General features: G+C 26.1%; 4 protein-coding genes across 6 annotated transcripts; 1 reads left to right on the forward strand and 3 right to left on the reverse strand.

The window, feature by feature from the left end:
* The first annotated feature begins 1935 nt into the window (after positions 1-1935).
* On the forward strand, positions 1936-3088 carry LOC113557932 (ionotropic receptor 93a-like). The gene is made up of 3 exons (XM_026963469.1): positions 1936-2108; positions 2172-2252; positions 2853-3088. The coding sequence occupies exons 1-3, from the start codon at positions 1936-1938 to the stop codon at positions 3061-3063; spliced, it is 465 nt and encodes a 154-aa protein (XP_026819270.1). The 3' UTR covers positions 3064-3088.
* LOC113556786 (protein TEX261) lies at positions 2968-9569 on the reverse strand. 3 transcript variants are annotated; one of them, XM_026961936.1, is made up of 6 exons: positions 9433-9569; positions 9187-9361; positions 8586-8665; positions 7187-7408; positions 7009-7105; positions 2968-3441 (listed from the first exon to the last, which is right to left on the reverse strand). In XM_026961936.1, the coding sequence occupies exons 2-6, from the start codon at positions 9254-9256 to the stop codon at positions 3332-3334; spliced, it is 579 nt and encodes a 192-aa protein (XP_026817737.1). In that variant the 5' UTR covers positions 9257-9361; positions 9433-9569; the 3' UTR covers positions 2968-3331. The 3 variants fall into 3 exon arrangements, with proteins under 3 accessions (XP_026817737.1, XP_026817738.1, XP_028044432.1); XM_026961937.2 differs by having other exon boundaries at positions 9429-9565; XM_028188631.1 differs by having other exon boundaries at positions 9187-9559.
* A 1055-nt stretch (positions 9570-10624) lies between these two features.
* LOC113558791 lies at positions 10625-13538 on the reverse strand. Its single transcript, XM_026964335.1, has 5 exons — positions 13509-13538; positions 13008-13090; positions 12836-12918; positions 11408-11749; positions 10625-11057 (listed from the first exon to the last, which is right to left on the reverse strand). Exons 3-5 carry the CDS (start codon positions 12888-12890, stop codon positions 10849-10851), a joined length of 606 nt encoding a protein of 201 aa, XP_026820136.1. The 5' UTR covers positions 12891-12918; positions 13008-13090; positions 13509-13538; the 3' UTR covers positions 10625-10848.
* A 1807-nt stretch (positions 13539-15345) lies between these two features.
* Positions 15346-20203, reverse strand: LOC113557931 (putative serine protease K12H4.7). The gene is made up of 9 exons (XM_026963468.1): positions 19985-20203; positions 19705-19886; positions 19201-19430; positions 18859-18994; positions 18568-18754; positions 17804-17936; positions 16458-16590; positions 15562-15731; positions 15346-15464 (listed from the first exon to the last, which is right to left on the reverse strand). The coding sequence occupies exons 1-9, from the start codon at positions 20201-20203 to the stop codon at positions 15346-15348; spliced, it is 1509 nt and encodes a 502-aa protein (XP_026819269.1).
* Positions 20204-22012: the final 1809 nt, after the last annotated feature.

The following is a 22012-nucleotide window of genomic DNA, read 5'->3' on the forward strand; positions in this document are numbered from 1 at the left end:
TTTAATTATTCACGTTGTTGTGGGGAAACTCTGTGGGGAGTAATAAATTTAGTGTCCGTATAATTTGGTTTTAATTTTATTTCGCAAGGATCTACATAAGCACATTTTATGTACGAAGTGTCGGTTGTAAAATGGTGAACGAATTTTTTTTAATAATTCAACTACTTTTTTTATGTTGATATTTATCGAGATGTTGGGATATATTTATTACGGTTCCTTCATTATTCATTAGTATATTTTTTTGTCGTCGTAATTGTTCGAAATTATGTTTGGTATTTTTGTGTAAGCATTTACTGATTCAATATTATTGTTATTATTTAGAGGTTTTTGGGTATCTATAAAGTCATTTGGAAGTGTATTATTATCGTTAATATTATTTTTCTTTATGTTATTTATCAATTGTGATAAAGGCGGTATATCATTATATTGGCTGAAACTATTTTCTACATCACACGATGTTTTTGGAGCATATTTAAATATTACGAGATTTTTCCTGGATTTAAAGTAATATTTACATCTTTTCTTCCGTTTTAGAATCACCGTTTATAATGTTAAACATTTTTTGAAATGTTTTGAATCCCATATTCTTTTTTAGTTTAGGTAGTAGATTTACGATAGTTCGTCAAATAAACCAATAATTATAGATATATAATTAAATAAATCCCATTTAAAATTAATAAGATTCTCAACAATTTATATATATGCAATTGTATGCATTATGTTCAAAATGTGCAAAAAAAATTGTACTATTTAATCAAGAATAAGCCAAATCGTGGACATATTTGACAACCAATCAATTTGGACTTACGGATAAAAACATGCAAATACATAGAAATCCTAGCCCTATTAATATGCTATATGATTAGGTGATACTTTATTTGATAGTTTATCTGTTCTTGTTCCGGGCACCCAATGTGTTTTTATTAACATATTATACAAAACGATTACGGACCTATTATCATAATTTTTCTTTCGATAGATAATTGTTGTTTTATTAGTGTTATTGTAAATATAAGTACCGTGATTATAATAATTAGCGATTGCGGCTAATTATCAGACATCCAATAATTGGGCTGCTGTGTAATGCTTAATATTTGCCAGATATCGGCTATAGAAGTAATTTTATTTAATTTGTTAAGAAAACTTTTATTATTATCGTTTATATTAATGCCTATATTATAATCATCATTTATTTTTTTTAATTTACTTATATTACTCATATTTTTATTACTACTTTTATCATTTTTAATATTATTATAATGGGTGATTTTATTTTATCGTTTGAATTATCATTAATCTGTTAATGTACTCGTATATTAGGTATAAATTATAAATAATAATGGGTCTAAAGTAGTACTGTATTTTTTTTTCATTATTATAGTTTTTTTCTATTTTTACTCTCTGTATACCTTGTTAGTTATGCACAAAATCTCTTATACCTACAATGGTAGTTATAGAGTAGAATATTATGGTTACCTAATTACAAATATGCTATTTAATATTTAAAAAATACCAAGAATATTTTGTTTGTTATCTAAATTGCCATGACTATATTGAATAATTTTAACAGTTTTATACAAATATACAATATTAGTCAATAATGAATAAATTACTCTGAAAATTTATTTATTTATTACAAAAGATTTATGTTTATTTAAGAGTTCTAATAACTGACTTTTAAGGAATTTAAAAAAAATGTTGATAAATTAAAGAAAGAGATATGTCTGCAGTTTGAAAATTTGCTTTTATTGTCATTTCCAAGAATTTGAATAACTAAAAATCCATTAAAAGATTGACAGAATTCTTCTTAATGAACAAAGATATTAAATATTATGGATAGTGGTAACTTCTATAAAGTTAAATTTATTAATATCTTAATATTATTAATGGTCTGATTTTGATTTATTCTATGAATAGTTATTACCAGATGTTATGATGGTTAAGGAATTAATTAAAAATGCAGAACATCATGAGGGCTTTAAGGGGTTATCACAGCCGATAATAGAAAGGGTAAGATCTGGTAAACATGCATTCATTCACCGTCGAACCAACTTGATGTACATTATGAAGAACGATTTTCTTAAAACTAATAGATGTGACTTTTCTATATGTAAACTAATCAATATTTTACTTAACGTAAAAAAATACCATAACCTTTAAGAGTGATTTACAGGAAATAAAGATTTTGCAGAAGAAAAATTAGCAATGATGTTAGCAAATGAAAGTCCCTATCTTAGCAGAATAAACATAGAGTAAATATCAGTCAATAATTAAGTTAAAAATACATTGTAAAAATATTATACGTGGATTAAGGTTGAAATAACTTTTGAATGTTTTTTAAGGTAAAGAATAAAATCCACTTATTTAAGATTTAATCAAACATAATACATAATGGTCATAAAACGTAAAAAAAAAAAAAATACAAATGTGTATTTGCATCATTACTAATATAAATATTCACAACTTCACTTGATAGTAAATATTGTGTTGCTTAGTGTTTATATATATCCTATATTATGCATATAAATAATCATTACATAGTTTATTTTCTGTCAAGAACTAATTAATTTGCAAATTGAAAAATATATACATATACATTAAAAAAAAAAAAATAACATGAGCTTATTTATGTTTATACACACGTTTTTCAGTTACAATATGTGTTTCAAGTATACTTTAAAAAGTAAAAAAATGTTTAGTAAAAAAAAAAAAGGTATTCAAATACTTAACCCGTTTATTTATTAGTTATTAGTTCTATTAGAGTACATTTTTGAATCTCATTTTCTAAGTGATTAGTTTAAATATGAACGTATGACTTGTGAGTAAAAATTAAACCTTTAATGTTATCACAGGATTGAAAAAATGAATAAGGTTGGTCTCATAAACAAATGGTTGGTAGACACTTTACCCAAAAAAGACCAATGTTGGACTAACATACAATTGGAAGTAACAAATCATAAAGTAAACTTAGATGATATGCAAGGATCTTTTATTGTTTTTTTATTCGGTAAGTCTACTTACATAAACACAAATGATTTATTTATTACTTTTTTTCTTTATTGATTTTTTCAAGGTATATTATCATTAGTGTCATTTGTATTTGAATATTAATTAGACAAATACATAAATCAACGTCAAATAGTAATAATACCATTCATAAACTTATATCAACCAACTGTAGGTTCAACAGTCTTTTTCTTTTATTAAAATAAATAGATAACAATGGTAATTAATATTCTTACAAATAATTAAATACATAAATATACAAATAATTTTATTTATATATAATATTATCTTGAAATTATAAATACCATTTCTTCATGTTGAATCGTTACTTGAGATGATTGTTCTTACCAGTAATATCACCAAGATAAGTAAAAAGATTTTTTATTTTATAATTTCGTTTACGATTAGTGAAATAATGTGATACTACATTGTCATCTAAAAAAAATTTACAATATAATTAATAATTATCAACAAATATTTATAAATTATAAGTAATGTGTTAAAAATCACATGTAATAAGTATGTATTTTATAAATATAATAATACCTCATTGAAATAAATTTTTGTTTTGAAAATATTGTTTTAATAGTTATATAGTGTGAATACTTTTTTGATTGGAGAAATACACCAATGGTTTAATAGTTATATTCATTGGTAAGTATGTAATATATATATATATTTCAATCAAAAGAATTAATAGTAATAATAAAAATGTATTTATTTTATAGTCTCCTAAAAATTTTTTTAATACTTATGTTATAAATTTATAATTTAATAATTGCTTTCAAATTTTAAAGAATAGAACTATTTATTATTTAATCTAAATTCATAGCACTTAAAATAAAATACTGAGAGGTTGTCTCTCATCTATCCACTGCCTTACTAACAAAGTTAATATCATATCAAATTTAATGTCCAGAAAAATCCATTTTACTGGTTTGTTTTTAATATTTAAGTGAAATGACCTAATAAAACATTTTAATGTAACAATATTATCCGTAAATCAGAATCTCAAAAATATTTTGAAGTTATGAAGTATGATTCTACTTAGCATAAAATTTGCTATACTATTTGTTAGTATGATAGTCAACACACGGTGATACAACTTTTCAATATTTTATGTTAAGAGTTGAGAATTTAATTAACTAAAATCTTTCTTCCATACAGTTTTCTATTGTTTTTTTTGATTTGAAAGTAATAATTTTATTATACCGTAAGTGCTAACATATAAGAATGGCACAATAAATGTGAGTACGATGTCCTCTTAATTTTATTATTTATTTATTTGCACAAGCATAATCAAAAACTAATCTATAGATTAACTTAATAACGGTAAATATTTAAGTTTGGTAACTGTAGTTAATGTACATAAAATATTTATAAGCTCAAATAAAAAAATGTCATTAAGTTGTATATTGTATATAAACAATCGTGTACATTTGTAATACAAATATTTATACAATTTTAATACAGAAATTTTCTTTAATATCTAACATATTTATTTTTAAATATTATATCATAGGTGACCAAGTTAACAATTAGTAAACAAGTTAAATACATACTTAAAATTATAATAATATATTTTAAGCGAGAAAATATGAATATTTATTGTCAATGATATACAGTAAATATATCATAATATTTAACTTTTTTTTTTAATTATCCATGAAAAGTGTCAATAAACAAAAATACTTATTGAAAGTTGTGATTTATAAAAAATTGAATAAGGTTTTAACACACTTACATTAATAATAATTATCTAAAATATCTAGAAAAATAATAGTAATTTTATACTGGAAATTTTAAAATTTAGCTTGTGATTTACTGGTACAAATATGATACTATAGTAGTTACCAACATATTTAAATAATTGAAATTGAAATAGTGTTTCTATGATTTTTTATAGGTTCTCATTCTCTTATATCACCAATTGCTTGGTGTTTGTCAAATATTGAACATCAAATATGTCTGCATAGATCAAACCAATCAATAATAGTTGGTTTGAATTTGTAACCTGATAAATTTGTATTCTTGTGCTTCAGATGCTAATTTTTTTTATGGTTTTTATAATTTTTAACAGCACCAGATTGGGAAGAAATTATTTACCAAGTTGTTCACCTAAACCGGCCCAAGTAACTAAACAATTTTCTAAACCTATACAAATTTTATTAGTATATTATACAATTTAATTTACCGACCCTTGTTGTAAATTAATACAAACACTACTACTCAGTATGACTAGCGTCGCTATGCCTTTGTAGACCTGTGGCAGAAATAATTTGAGAAGCCCCCCCCCCATACAACAATAAATCATAAACAACTGTTCTAAAATATAAAATCAAGGAAGAAATTAAATATAATTTATAAACTATGAAGCTATGAAAGGGTCAAGTATTTGGTAAATTTAAAAAAAAATAAAAATAATAACTAATAACTTATTAGTAATAAGCTAAGAAAAGTTTTAAAAATACCAATTAATATTTAATTTTTATAATTAAATTATATATTTTAAATAGGTACTATAATTACAAACAATTATCATTATATATCACAGAACTTATTAATTTACTGGGCTGACCATAAAAAAAAAATAAAAATACAGGACATTTGTGTTTTGATGCAACTGATAACACCAATAAATGTTTTTTCTCTTTTGTAATATTTTATTTATGTCTGAATATCTATCATGTTTTATAGAAAATACCAATTTACATCTTGTACGAAATATTTTTCCAACCTAATAGATATTTTTTAAAAAAGGAAAATCCGATTATAAATTTGAAATGAGACTTCTTTGCTTTTTGAGAACAAATTATTATCAAATCAAGTGGTAGCCCATCAGCTCAATCCGGGCCTGTTTGATAATGTAGTAGAATAATTCACACTAATTGAGGCTCTAGGTTATTCATTTTAATGAAAGTCTGGATTAAACAAAATAACCAAAATATGTGTATTATAGATTTAAGAATATATATCATAATTTATAAGATGGTATAAGATACATACATAGTATTATGCGAATTAAGGAAATGTTAATGACAATATTTAAATAGTATTTAATCACGATAATAACATGTAGAAAATTTGTGGAACTTGCTATAACTTATATTTTAGAATAAAATAAACATGAAAACTACCTTAATTAGCTATCCAGATTAAGAGGATGTAGTACCCGCATATGTTATAACCGTTTTACACACGTACAACATAGCAAATTTACGTTCACCAGTTTCAATATTGTGCTGTTAGTTTTGGTATTTGAGTGAACTGACCTATAATAAAATTTAAAGGTAAGATTATTATCCAGGGTTCCACGTAACCTTTTATTAATATTATTATTTTTAAGTAAATTATGATCATTTCCATATATGTAGTTTAAAAAATATCATAAATTACTTAAGAATAATAATATCAATAAAAGGCTACGTGGGGCCCTGGATAATAATCTTACATTTAAATTTTATTATAGGTCAGTTTACTCAAATACCAAAACTAACAGCAAACTATTGAAATTGGTAAACGAAAATTTCCTATGTTGTACATGTGCAAAATGTAGACAACACATGCACGTACTACATCCTCTTAAGCGAAGTCCGGATTAATGAGGTTCTACTGTATCACATTGTTTACAATCATACATTTCAAGTTATTTTTGCAAAAGTTTCTAATCGTAAAATATTTGTAATGATCGTTTGATACCTAAAATTCCAATACTAGCATTTTTAATCAGTACTATACTTTTGACATAAACACATTTAATGTAAGACACGATACTGCAGTTGGATATATTAAGATGTTGCAGTTGTCATTCAGACCAATTGACATTATAAAAGATTGGTACTATCACATTGTAAATTGTGTGCTCACTAAACGAGTAATAAAATTAGATAATACCATAGATCATGGTGAGTAATACACTACCAATGACTAATTATTCAATTTAAAAAAAATAGTTATAGCTATAAATAGCTTATTTAGAATTAAAAAAAGTTTTCAACTTACCAACATTAGTGATTGGTAATGTATTATCATTGGCGGATAATGATAATATAAACATAAAGGGCACCATCCATAAACACACTGTGAAGTATGAAAAAACCTAAAAATGTAATTTTATATTATACATAAATGCTTAACCAGACAATAATAATATTTGATATATTAAAAAATGTGTATGTACTTCTGATAATGTTGTGTAACGTTGTCGGAAAAATTTGAAAGTTAGTACGTGATTTCCAATTAACAGAATAATTGACAAAATAAATGACAGTGATGTTAAGTTGAAGTTTGGAAAGTCAATGAGCAAACAGTAGTATACTATATGGCTCAGAAGACCCAAAGCAATTAGCGTTAAAGGTATATTGTCAAATAAATACAATCCTATATGACATATTATCACAACCTGTAACAACGTGTAATAATTTAATTAGTAAAATAAAATAGTTTTCAGGTTATATAGTATGTAAATTAATTGGAAAGTCAGTAACTGTAATTAGAAATATTATGCGGATATTGTAATGCAGTATTTTTCAATGTAATACATGACTAATAGCCTCTTTTTTACAATGGTCTAAAATAAAACTAAAAAAAAATCTCTTAAAGTTTTTTTATTTTTTTAAAAACAACGAAAAAAATTTTAAAATGGCCATTTTGTTGACTTTTGTATTTGCAATATAAATCAAAACACGATTTTGAAATCAGTTGAATTTTGAATGAACGATAAACTTCTGCTTCAAAAAATACAGCATAATAATATTGTAAAGTTGTGTGATTTTTAAACTTTGATAACTAATTTACTAATTCAATAGACTATAAAGAACATATAATTTGTTGATTTTCGTATTTATTTTGATATTTCTTCAAAATGTTCACCATTAACTGCTATGCACAAAGCAATTTTAAAGGCCAACGAACTTTGTAACGAATGCAACGTGTCATTGAAATATTCCACACATTTCTAATTAAAGTTTCATGACCTTGCATATATACCGATGGATACACAATTTTTTTTAAATAGATCCATAAAAAAAAATTCATTGGGATCAAGTTTTGAGATCGGGCTGGCAATTTATTGATACTTCTATGCCAATCCATTTTTCCTGAACATTATTATACCAATCTCTAACTGCCCAAGCATAATGCGGATAATATTTAATTATATTTTATGAAATAGAAGTTTCTTTTGTTTATTACATTTTTTTTCTCCACATAATAAATAAATAACTTTACAAAATGGCTATATTACAACTTTAAAAAGTTTAAAGTGGTTTTTTTATTTTAGTTTATTGTAAAAGGGAGGTTATTAGTCACATATTACTTTGAAAAAAAATTGCACTATAATACCTACATTATATTTCGAATAGCGCCTACTGATTTTTTAATTAATTTAAATACTGCATAAGTGTATAAATAATATTATAATTATTACTGTATAAGATCAACAAAGAAAAAAATATAATTTTTTTACTTTCAAATACCTAATTAGAATCAACTGGGCAGTTAAGATAAGTTAAGACTCGCCAGAATTGATAAAAATATATTACTGTATTAATTTAAAACAACTAAATAGATCATCTTACATGAATTGTCCATTTTATAACTTTTTTTGTTAATGCAGTGTGTTCTTCAACAAATTCAGCCAAGTAATAAACTCCAGCACCTGGAATATAGAAAAAAATAAGTTGATGCAATAGATTATATTATTATGTTAACTTCTATATATTTGTAGATTTAAAAAATCAAAACCATAGATAATTAAAATTTGCGTTTGAAACACAGATTTCTATAAAATGTTGTACAAGTCTTTGATTTAAAACAGACCTAATGTCTGGATGAAGCACAGATTAAATTAAAATCTGTGTGATGGACATAATAATAACAATAACAAAAATAAAGATAACACATGGATTTAAAACTATTCTTAGCATAATGATGTAAACACAGTAGTTTCAGAATTCTAGTCTTCAATCAGTCAGTTATTTGTCAGTCATAAATATTTGTTTTCGATCAATCACAAATATGTCAAAAGCCATAGTAATATTTTAACCTTGAATTGAATGAATCGTGCATATAAAATAGATCGACGTGCTTACTGCTCATTCGACAACAGGATTAAATGCACAGCATGTGCGGTAAGGATCATAAAATCTTATGAAGACGATCTATAGAAATCTAACTCACCGATGAAAACCGAAATTAGTGCTATCTGCAGTATGGCAGCAATAGCAATGACTAAAATCATAAAAATCATCGCTTGGCGGCACACGAACGTGGAATGTTTGATATTTTACTGTTTTTTTTTTTTTCTTAACATAGAATCTTTGTACTGACTACGAGGCAGTTTCTAGAGATTGGTCTAAAAAACAACAAAAATCAAACGATCTAGATCTATCAGACTTTTCACTATTAATGGCACGACACACGAACTATGAGGTGATTATGATGTACTCGTTGACCATCTCGATGCTTTTGGTCATTACGATTCAGGCCTCTATGCCAACGGTCAGTGGCGACGGCGAAGCATATTTTACCAGCTACCTACGAATAATTTAATTAAATGTTGACTTTTGAGATAGTAAATAGTGACAACGTGTGATAACGTCTACAGTCTGTAGTTGGCAGCGAGTTTGGCGGCAAACATGGATATAGATAATAAATTATTATACATCCGTGTAGGCAAATGTCTGAAAAATGATAAGGGACCGAATGAAAAATAGCAAGAAATTTGATTTTGTTGCCGATAATGCCGACGAAAGTATTTAGTGTTCTTTTAAATTTTTTTAATATATACTAAGTTATTTGTTTATTTGTGAGGAAATCGAAAATTCTGTTTAATGTTTAACAGTACTCTGATGATAATTATTTATGTAAATCACAGTTTTGGACATGCATTCCCATTATTCCCAATATTTAATAAAATAAAATAAATAAATTGTCTGCAATATACAAACAAAGGTTGGAGTGTTTAATGTTGATCTCTTGTGAAAGAAACATATAAATTATATTGACAAAGTCATAAACAACTTAAGACTTTCCTCAAGTGTATTAAAAAAAAAAATGTTGGATAATATTAATCGAAAGTATGTGTAGTACCTAGCAAGTATTCTATGTTTGATAATGGGGGATTTACTTAAATATGCTGATTTTAAATTTTAAAATATTAAATTATTTATCTAATTATGAAAAGTTATTTTAATTTTTATACCTATTTTATGAATTTTCAAAACAATAAATTTGACTTGAAATTATAATAGGGGATATGGTTGATGCAACATTTTTCCTTGTTTCACTGACAAAAACATTAGCATCACTTGAGGTTCAGTCTGCAATCACTATAGTACTATATATGTCTATACACCACTTACATTAATACACTAGTACTGCTGTACCAGATAAATATTTAAATATAATATGTATGCTGAGTTGCATGAAAACGAACTTTAAATTAATTTAATAAATAGTTTTATCAAACCGTTAAATATTTTTACGGACGCGTTTGAATTACACAAACGATACTAAAGTTTGTGTAGAAGTTTGAGCATATTAGAGAAAAAGTAATAACTTCTTATGAACTAAATACATAGATCCTATACTATTAAATAGCAATTATATTTTTCATTAGCTGAAAGATTCAAATTTTATATTAGCTACATAATTTGTGTACAGATGATGATGATTTATTTCCTGAACAACCACTTGTAGAAGAATTACAGAAAATGTAACTATTAACATACGCCCAAGAACTACAATCTTGTGAAAAAGGATTCAAAAAACGAAAATTGTTATGTATTTTGTAAATTTTAATTATTAGGAACATATTAATAAATGTTGTAAAAGAAAAATCTATTTGTTATTAAAGATTTTTTTAAGAATATTCATTTTTTGTTCGTGACATTTTTGACGTTTCAGTTTTCTCTTTAGTCTGTCTTCTTCTTTTTCTTTGTTCAAGGTAATCATCAGATCATTTAGAGAAGTCTTAACCTTCTTTGTAACTTGTGGCTCATCTTGTGGGACATCTTTGGTTATTCTTTTCAGTCCAGAACTAGATGTTCCTAAAAAAGTAAAATGTAATGTGTTGAAAATGAAAATGGCAAGTAGTAAATAATACAATTTTTATTTATATTAAGTTCAATTAAAATTATTATCGATAAAAATTATTTGCTGTAATAAACAACTAACAAATCCAATACTAGGGTTCTAATATTAGATTTTAATTAAGTTGTTGTACTAGATGTTCAAAAATATTAAAAATAACTCTCTTGGTAATATCCATACCAAACAATTTACCAAAATTTTAATAGTAAAATAAATTACTTTAATAGGTTAGGTTAGGTTGTACAAGCTGATATACTGTCTTCATTTATAATTGTTTTTCATAATGTTTTGCTAAAATAATACTAACCTACAGAAACTGATGGTTCAATAGAATCATCCAATGCTGTTATTTGACTAAACTCTTCATGAACGCTACTCAAATTGGGAGATGGTCCAGTAGTATTTTTTTTTTTCATCAACGATATGTTTCTTCTTAAAACTGTTTTATATCTGTTTTCAATTTGAGTTTCTGTAAATGAACAACCTAATTCCTTTATCATATCTTGTCGAACTTTTGTCCACATCGTCTTTTTGTTTTGGAATTTTTTCATTGGACCTATTTGTTTTGAATAATTATGGAAACAATTTAACATAAAAGATGTATTTTCATCTGTCCAAACTGTAGTATTTGTGGGACTTGTATTGTCAACTGTTAACACAATATTAGTGTATTAAAATCACACATAAAAATCTGCTACTTAAGTATTAAAATGTAAAATTAAGAAAGTATAAATGTTAAAGTAAAAAAAAAGAAATGATTTTTGAATTTAAATAACAACATACAAAACTGTAATGTAATTGTATCTCTATTTAAATATAATTCTGAAGCATCTTAGTTGATTGGAAGGTATTAAGAAAGTAATCCAGACACGATTCAAGTTAAATTTGTAAACTAATTTCAATAACAATGTCCAAATAATACTAAAGCTATATTGTGAATGTTGACACCCAAGATTGTAATGTCATTTCACCATTTGTACTTCCTTTTTAATAGTATAAGTATAAATATCTAATCTACAGTTTGTTAATATTTTTCACTAAAATCTACATAGTGATAACTAGGGCTAGGATTTCTTTGTATGTTATTTTGCTTAAGTCCAAATTTATCAGATATGTCCGCGATTTGGCTTATTCTTGATTATAGTAAAATTATAGTTTTTTTTTTTTTATTTATTGTATTTTGAAAATAACGCATATAATTGTATACATATAAATTTTTGAGAATCTTGTTTATTATAAATGGTATTTATTTAATGAATGTCTATAATTATTGGTTAATTTGTCGAATTATTGTAAATATACTACCTATCTAAAGTAAAATGGACTTAATATAAAGAATAAGGGATTTAAAACATTTCTAAAAGTGTGTAACTTTATAAACGGTGAATATAAAACGAAAGAAAATGATGTTATTATCACTTTAAATCCGCGACAAATCACGTCTCATTTCAGAATGATCCAACAACGTTGTGTGATGTGGAAAGAAGTTTCAGCCATTATAAATCTTTGATTTAATCGCTGGTCATTCACATTTGAAAATTTAAAAAAACTTTATTTAATGATAGCCTGTAATAATATTTACTAATGTTTAAAAAAAAAATTGTTTTTGCATATTTTTATAAATAAAATGCATATTTTACAATTTTTTACACCATAAAAATCCTAACCCTAGTGATTACTTTGGACGAATAACCACTAAATAAAAATATATATAAATTATGCATATTTCAGTAACCTGACAATGAAACCGCATTTTGTGAAAGCCACTTTTCATTTTTTGTTTTACTCATAACATCACTTTCTGCGATTTCTTCAGACCTATTAAGTATTATGTTTACAAGCAAGCACATATTGGAATCAACATATTTAAAGTAATTTATATTATTAAAACTATAAATCAATATTACCTTTGAATATTTATAAATTTCGCACAGTGGCATGTATGACTTGTAGTGTTGGCATACACATTAAAACATTTATTTCCAAAAACCTGCAGCATAAATAAAAATAGTATTGATAATGAAATCAAGAGGACGTTGCATCCACATGTGTTGTCTCCGTTTTACACACTTACGACAAGTAAATTTTCGTTCACCAATTTCAATAGTGTGCTTTTTAGTTTTGATAATTTAGAGTGAATTGACCTATTATCAAACTTTTAAGAACATTATCTGTGTTCTCTCGTTGGTTTTTAACAATATTTTAATTTTTAAGTGAGTTATGAGTAAGAAAAATATAAATATTTGAAAATGCTCATAATTCATTAAAAATTAAAATATTATAAAAAACCAAGGAGAGAACACACATTATGGTCTTACCTATAAGTTTGATAATAGGCCAATTCACTCTTATATCAAAACTAAAAGAACACTATTGAAACTGGTGAACGAAAATTTACTATGTCGTACGTGTGTAAGGCGGAGACAACACTTGCGGTTGCGACGTCCTCTTAAAGACCAACTTGATAAGTAGGTACTCACATTTTAGCGTTCGGAATGTTCAGATAGAAACAGACATTTAGAATTTTTAAACTTCTACGACTAGTATGGGGAATTAATTATTTAAGACAAAATAACAATTATTATCTAAATGATAAAGGTTCTGTGATAACTTAACCTACTTTTGGTTCGAACAAATTGGCGGTTAAATATGATTTGCAATGGTTAAAAATTATGAGTTATTTATTCATCCATGATTAAATATTATGTCTTCACATTTTTTCGTATTCGATTTAGATGATCGGGACATCGGTAAAAGTGGCTGCGATTCGGAATCTTTATTAATATTTTGGGTTTACTTGAGAAGAGTTTAAATCATGTCTTTTAAATGACTTAATTGCTCTTAATTTACTATTTTTAGTAAACGTTTCTACATTTTTATACAAGGTCTGTTTTTAACATAATTAGACAAAGATAGAAATCCAAACGAATGAGATATTTAGTATTGTGAAATATTAAATATTAATGCCTATGAATTAGGGAATTTTTCTTTTTGCATTTGTACATTAGATAAGGTTCTTAACAAGTCCAAATAAAAAATAATTATTTATTGTTTTCTCGTATCTGAAGCAATGAGCTCTTATTAGTTTGAGCAATGCCAAGTATTCTTTGGTATAAACATTGATCAACGTAATAATTACTGTTATAGTTATTAAGTTTTGAATATATTTATATTTTGATTGTATTCTGTTCAAATGAAATTCAGGTTCGTTACAGTTTCTTTTTTTGAAATATTTATTTACACACAATTGGAATGTGGTAGTATTTATAAATTACTTATTACTATTTTATGTAGTGTACCTTTTACCTATATATCAAAAATCATTTATAGAAAAATATACACAGTGGCGTCATTTGTGTTGGGCAGGGTGAGCATTTGCCCCTCCCCTTATAAGTAGTGGGCCGGGTATGTGATAGTTTTGGGCCGCAAGCCCGCAAACATGATTTATGACATTCATGTCATTGCTAAACAAAATTTAACCATGATTCGTGGCTGATGCTATTACGTAAATAATTATAGGGTATCTGTATTTTTTGTATGACTATTAGTTTATTAGTTATAGCCGTAGAGAATGAAACAGATTCATTAATAGATTGAAATCAAGCTGTTTGGAGCTGTGAAAACTAGAAGATACCCTGTTATTGCCTAGCATCTAAGCAACTCTTGAAAAACATAAATTAATAATAAATACTTAATAATTTATTGTATGTTTTACTCATACTTGGCGCAAATAAGACATAAATTGGGGTAAAATTCCCTTCGAAATATGTCATCATATAGTATCTAATAGCATTGAGTACAATGTGTACATTATACAATAAATACTCATTACTCAATGGTAATAGCCAATAGGTAATATTGGGTATCCCTCTACATATTATATATTTATTATTTAGTCATTGTCATCTCTCAAAAAATGCGTTATTTATGCCTAGAGTAACCACTGTTGTACCTACTCTCGGATATGTATAAAATAATGTAAGAAGGCTATTTGTATTGAGATAAAAATGTATTTGTATTATAATTGTATTAGAGAGTGGTTTTAATTTTAATTTTATTTTTTATTATGAGCCGGTCAAAGTTTTTGCCTCCCTTCTCAAAAACTGAAATAACGCCACTGAATGTACTGATATGTATTTTGTAATAATCAAAATTTATTTATGTATGAAGAAATAATTACATTATAATAATTTAGGTACTATTAAATGTATTTTAAAAAATAACAATTTTAATTATCTTTTAATGTCAAGGTCCATTTTCTTCCAACCATTTTTTTAAATAAATTACAACTGTTTCACGAGCTTTTGACAACTGTGGAGGATCCGACGGAGTTGAAGGATATACATCTGCACAATGAGATACTCCTAAAAATACATATTTTGTTTATTTGTTTTCATATTAGTCTGAATTTTTAATTTATAAAAAATGATTATAACTACATAATAAAAGTTTAAATATTACCTTCAATAAAAATTGAAACAGAATTGTTTGCTTTCGGTTCAGTAAGACCTAATCCGTTCCATGGATCGATTGACCCATGTAAATAAACAATTCTACTTGTTTTGTTTCTTAAGTCATGGTACATCATAGATGTCTTCTCAACTGCTTTTTCCAATGCATTAAAATCAAAACTAAACAAAATAATTTAATAACTATATAAAACATTGATTAAATTAACTCTGAAGTATTGTTTCTATTAATTCTAAAGATCTTAAAATTTATTTATTTATCTGGCAAATTGATATCCAAATATTGTTCATATCCACTTCACTGAATCTTAATTTACCGACATTTTAAGTCGACAAAAATGTATATAGTGATTTTTTAATATTTTGAAAATATTCCCATTTTGTCGATCGATATACTGGTTTTATTGACTTATATTAGTATTCCTAATAATTTACTGACAAGTGACAATAGTATAGAGAATCAAAATCAGTGAACTAGGATTACGACGAATTAGGTTTCAGAGTCATGGGAAAATGTGCTCGATACGACACTAATTTGTGTAAACAGGCAATCATAAACTACAGTAAAAACTTATAGTTTTAAACTAACACTTAAAGTCATTAAACATTGGAAAAAATGAATCGGTAATCTGCGAGTGCTTATTAGAAATCTAAAGGTGCTATGAATACCCAAAGCTCTTTCTAGAGATCTTATTGAAATTTGCTACTTATCTCGTTACATAGTTCGTCATAGACGATAGACCTACACGTGCTTATATAATATTAAATATGATAAACGCTTTACACATTGATTATTATTTAACATCATACTTGAAGTTAACTCTACACTAAAATAAACATACCTACAATCTATATATACTTTTTATACAATTTCTTTTAGTAACTTACGAATCCCCAAAAACATCAGTGCATAAATCAGTAAAAAATTCTAACGGTATGGTATTACCAAACAAGTGATTATCTTTATGGGATGTTATAAAATTGCCTATCTCTGTACAGAGCTGGTAAAACCATTGTCGATCTGAAATAAAAAAGTGTTCTCATTATATTAATAATACATATACGTAAACAAATAAAATAGCTATATATTTATAACAAAATAAAATAATATAAATAAACAAAATGCACACAACAAACTCCGAAAAACATCAATGAAGACATTTGAAACGAGCAACGGTCCGAGCACATACAAATTTTTTCCGACAATCTGATCATTGCCTACCCGATAACACATCGAACGGCGTCGAGTGCCAACAATGCCAACCTATGACAGGGGTCTGGGACAACACCGTAGCGTAATATAGAACAAAATGGAAATGACATTCGATCAACTGATCGTATTTTCGTTCACCTGTGATCTAAAGTCTGAATGTCCGAGAAACACGGAGACGAGCCCACGCGTCAACTTTAGGTCATATATTCGTTTACCCAAGTTCTATGGAAACGGTGTTCCTTAATTGTTAACCTAATGGTTAGGTTAGGTCCTTGCCTAACCACAATCACCATAACGATTGTGTCGTACACCGTAGTCCTGGTATAACATCGCCGCGGCGACCAGTGCTATGCATCGCGAATGCCCACCTGCAACCAAGAAGGTGCCAACGGAAGACACCGCGTCACCGCCGCAGCGAATGTCACCGGCAAGGTCCACGGTCGGACGAACCGTATCAGCGAGATGTGAGTTGTGAATTTTAATTTGCCAGCGTACCCGTATGACGGACGCACAGACGGAGAATCGGTCTACAGGCCATAGATTTAGTTGTAAAATAGTAATTTTTCATCAAGTTTTATCTTCCCAGACGCGTCTAACGTCAAGTCACGTCTCTCGAGCCCGACGTCGTCGTCGTACCACAAATGCCACTTGTTCGAGCGAACCGGTGGACGACACGATAAATAAAGTAGGTAATATACATTACACATTGACTATATAGTATTATTATTTATTATTATATTTTTCTTATTTCACAATACTTGAAACAAATTAAAACGGTAACGCATTATATTATAAGAATACCTATCAAACGTTACTTTCATAAAATTTCGTTCTTTGGAAATAATCATAATGAAATTACGTTAATTTCGTTACGTTTATTACCCAGATACTGATAATATTATTATTTATTGCAGTTACTTGTAGTCAATGGAATCTCCAAGTTCGACAAGATTTGTTAATAATCGTCAATCGATAATGATTTATTAATTATATATAATTAAAATAGTCACGGTATACTAACCTCCTGATTCTACATATCCTTTGTTCCAAGATATTTCTGCATTAGAGGCAAGTGATGATTTGTATGAATAGGATGAACATTGTCTATTAGTAGCGTATCTTAATTTTTCGTGTACGGCTATATATCTTTCAAGCTGAGAAAAATATGGTTATAAATTGTTATTTTAGCAATTACTAGTTATTAAATTATATCAATTACTTAGTTACAGCTAGTTCACTAGCCACTATAAAATAGTGATACTGTCAGATTACTCAGATTGATACCTAATTTATTTTCTTTAAATAATTATTAAAAAAAAAAATGTTATAATAAAACATTTATTGGTTCTACTAGTATCTACTATAATCGAATTAATAATTTTAAATCATGTTGAAGATATTAATACGAATACGTATTGTACCTTAGTGTCTATTAAATTGTACATTTTTTTATTAAATATTCAACAAAAACATTATTTCAAGTTTGGCTACTTGTGAAAAGTGCCTTTTATTATGTCTTTATTAGTTAAATTAAAATCTCTATTTTGTTGACGACGTGAAACACCACTTGGTCTTTAACCAAAAAAATATTATCCATAATATTTGGGTTGGGTACCTATTTGATTTTCTAGTATTTAGTAAGATTATGAATTATAAATAACAAAACAAAATCTACATGCAGTTGTTTGATAATTAATTGATATTATATTCTGTTCATAATTATAAATTTAAAATATTTATACTTATTATTTTTGTTATTGAACTGCTGATTAATAAAATACTTACTGAATTTCCTAATGTCTTGTTTAACATAATATCACATAATGTTATTATTGTTACAAACGATTGGTTAATATTTTCATAATATCTGTTGTCTCGATTGTATTGTATAACTGCTGAAAACGATACAGCTAATTGTTGAAACAATTGTCTTATATCTTTTTTAATATGTATGTTTATTTTATTGCATGTTCTGTAATTAAATTAAAATTTATGTTTATTATTTTACTATTGTATCAACTATTTTGATATTAATCAATAACCGTGTGTATATAATATATATAAATCAATAACTACTTGAATTTTTTTTGAATAAATTCCGTTCCATTTTTGGTTTTTAAAAGATCACTAATCATTATCGTTGCTTCTCTTATATGTGCACTACATTTTGGATTATAAGCTGATAATGCTTTTTGAGCAACCTTAAAATATTCTATGGAAATAAAACATCTCAATATTATATATTTCTCATTGATGAACACCTCGAAGAAAGTTAATGTTAGTCAAATGAACTGCAATATAGTATATAGTATAAAGTACAAGAAAATTTAAGTTCAGTTTAAAATGTTTGTTTTTTATATGAGTTTGTTATGGAAGGTTAAATTAATAGCCTAATGATTCATCTTACATAGTACTTACCTTTATTATCTATTTTTGTCTTTATAATACTACTTGATGAAACCGCTGCATGTACAAGATGTGGAAATTTCATTCTTGACCAGGCAGCTAAACTACCTGGATAAGATCCTCCAAATACTACCCATTTAGCATTACTGAATTGTCCTTCTGTCTTATTCTTTATAAATACTTCTATATCAGCCAATGCTTGTTGAGTAGTCAGATACACTAAGTTTGTAGTATTTAGATTACTGCGATAACGATTTTTATTTAAAAAAAAAAAATAATAATAATTAAAATTATTTTGTTATTTTAACTTATAAATTATAATATTTTCTTTGCTTACATATTGTAACTACATTTCATTATATTAATTATAATTATAGTTTATTCAAATATTTATTCGTGATTAATTTAAACAGAGTATTTATTTTTAATTAAAACGATATTCATTTATTCATTAATACTATTCGATTAAAACTATTTAAGTTAATAATTTGTTGTATTTCTAAAAATAGCACTTACTCAGTAGGACGACTCTTTCCATAAAACCGATGTTCCAATTGAAAACACAGAGCATTAAAAATTTTAGCGTATTCTATCATAGCCCCATCGGTCATCCACCTTAGTAAAATTTTTTCTTCTCCTCCTACCAACAAAAATATTGGGCCACCCTTTTTATAGTGTTCCCGATTCATATAATATCTCTAAAAAAAATGCGATTAGACTGTTAACACTTGAATTAATGAATCATTATACATATAACACGTTTTAGCTGATCATATAAAATTAAATTAATTAATACCTGTTTCCACATTCTCTTATCATTAGGATTAAAATGATCCAGTTTCTGTACAATCCAATTGTCATCAATATTGTATTGAGATAGACTCATCTTTATAGATCTTGCTCTAATAAAACCTGAAGTAGGTGCTCCTATGCCTACCAGACTTGTGAAACTACTATAATAAGCCGATGAACCATACCAAAAGCAACACAACAACAGGCAAAATATTAAACTCATTTTTAAAATTAAAATCCTAAAGCTGAAAAAAAGACAAAACTTGTTTTAAAGTTATACTTACGCAGTCAATAAACCATAAGTATAGAAGTTGTTACCTACTTAAACATAACGTTAAATTAGTTTAACTTAAATCTGAAAATAGCAAAAGCTGGTACTTAATATTGTTATATAATATATTAGTACATAAACTAACATACTATTTATACCTATAATTTTTAAAAATAATTTTTAGAATTTTTGATAAATTCATTGAAAACCACCAATCTTCCTAAATATAATTTAATCTCATGATCTCTAAGTTAGCCCTGTGCTTTGATTTATTGTACCGAAGTATACAGAGGTATTATTTAAATGTTTATTACAAAGATATTTCAACATTACGATGAACATGTGATACGATCATATTGCCAGTTGCCACGTACCTTTTTATATTTTCAGTGACATTAATAAAGTATTCTATAATTATTAGCAAATCTATATTAATTCTTAGATAATACTTAGTAAATATCAGGCGATTAACAAAAAAAATATTTTAATAAACAATAATCATACCAAAGTTGAGAATTCATAGCCTCAATAATTATTAGTAATAATTTATTCCTAATTATTCATATTTGTATTTTTTTTTTTAATGGAAAATATTTCAAGAAATATTTGATAACGACATTCTTATTGTACAAACTATACAAAATATAACATAAAACATTGCAATTAAATCAAAATTTACTCACTTATAATGATATTATTAGAATTTTACTTTGTAAAGTTTTGGCACAACCTTAAAAATTAACTTCCAATTGAAAGACAACTTAGTACCTAGTACTAATTCAACTGTAGATATTTTGTTTCTGTATTTGTGTTTTAAAACATTTCATTCAAGGTTAAAAAGATGTTCATTTAATTGTAAAAACTTAACGAGTTATAGACTAATTTAATTTACTTTTTAGAAATACACTAAATGTAATATTTTATTGTGTCTGCTATTACACATTTGTTATCATTATAGCATTTTGACGATCTTATTAGAAATTAGAAATATTTAATGAATAAAAAGAAAAAAATGAAAACAAATTTTTATTGCAAATTGTATTTTTAATTATTAGCAAATAACTAATATCTAATAAATAAATAATAATGTTGTTATTTGATGTGTATACTGTACATTACAACTTTTAATGCTTCACCTAAAAAGCCTGAAACAATTAAAATGTGTACAACATAAAACTACAATAGGTAATTAAGGTAGATACTTAAAATTAATATTCGTATCTATACGGTTTATTTAATTTTTTTTTTTAATTGTAGGCCTGTACAATTTTAGACAGAGAACAATAGGTTAACAATACGTTAGTAATAATTTTAGAATTCAAATCCTAGACTATAAAACAATTTTTAGAATACAAAACAAATTAAAATCTAAGTTTACAGGATACAATGTTGATAGAGAATAATTAGACCATGAAATATAAATCTCGGAACGTAAGACGTCCTGGATGCCAATAAAAATTGTCGGAAATAGATAACCATGGTCCGGATATTTATTTTGTAATTAACATTTATATGGTTATAATTTTTATAGGTAAGTTATAATTTTTACAAAACTGAATTTTTCAATAAAGAATAACGATTTCAGTTATTTTTTGTAAATAAAAAATATCCGTGGGGATTTGCAATTTTTTCATATAATATTAATGTTTAGTGTTTACTATACGTCCATACGCAATAGTATATTTTAAAAATATTCAAATTAATTTAAAGGTATTGCCTATTGGCTATTTATAACCAGGGTTGGGCAGTATCAAAGATACA

This window comes from Rhopalosiphum maidis, chromosome 3, assembly GCF_003676215.2.
Source record: "Rhopalosiphum maidis isolate BTI-1 chromosome 3, ASM367621v3, whole genome shotgun sequence".
NCBI lineage: Eukaryota > Metazoa > Arthropoda > Insecta > Hemiptera > Aphididae > Rhopalosiphum > Rhopalosiphum maidis.

Bases quoted from the DNA above. Each gene is read 5' to 3' on its own strand.
- LOC113556786 (XM_026961936.1), bottom strand. From the start codon at position 9,256: ATGATTTTTATGATTTTAGTCATTGCTATTGCTGCCATACTGCAGATA. The intron at 8,666-9,186 runs GTGAGTTAGATT...TCTATATTCCAG, and splicing joins ACTAATTTCGGTTTTCATCG to GTGCTGGAGTTTATTACTTG. The intron at 7,409-8,585 runs GTAAGATGATCT...ACGTTGTTACAG, and splicing joins TTATAAAATGGACAATTCAT to GTTGTGATAATATGTCATAT.
- LOC113558791 (XM_026964335.1), bottom strand. From the start codon at position 12,890: ATGAGTAAAACAAAAAATGAAAAGTGGCTTTCACAAAATGCGGTTTCA. The intron at 11,750-12,835 runs GTTACTGAAATA...TTGTGTTAACAG, and splicing joins AAATGCGGTTTCATTGTCAG to TTGACAATACAAGTCCCACA. The intron at 11,058-11,407 runs GTTAGTATTATT...TTACTTTTTTAG, and splicing joins TGAACCATCAGTTTCTGTAG to GAACATCTAGTTCTGGACTG.
- LOC113557932 (XM_026963469.1), top strand. From the start codon at position 1,936: ATGGTTAAGGAATTAATTAAAAATGCAGAACATCATGAGGGCTTTAAG. The intron at 2,109-2,171 runs ATGTAAACTAAT...AGAGTGATTTAC, and splicing joins AATAGATGTGACTTTTCTAT to AGGAAATAAAGATTTTGCAG. The intron at 2,253-2,852 runs GTAAATATCAGT...ATGTTATCACAG, and splicing joins CTTAGCAGAATAAACATAGA to GATTGAAAAAATGAATAAGG.
- LOC113557931 (XM_026963468.1), bottom strand. From the start codon at position 20,203: ATGAGTTTAATATTTTGCCTGTTGTTGTGTTGCTTTTGGTATGGTTCA. The intron at 18,755-18,858 runs GTAGTTATTGAT...ATTTAATTACAG, and splicing joins TTTATTCAAAAAAAATTCAA to AACATGCAATAAAATAAACA. The intron at 16,591-17,803 runs GTTAGTATACCG...TTTTTATTTCAG, and splicing joins AGGATATGTAGAATCAGGAG to ATCGACAATGGTTTTACCAG.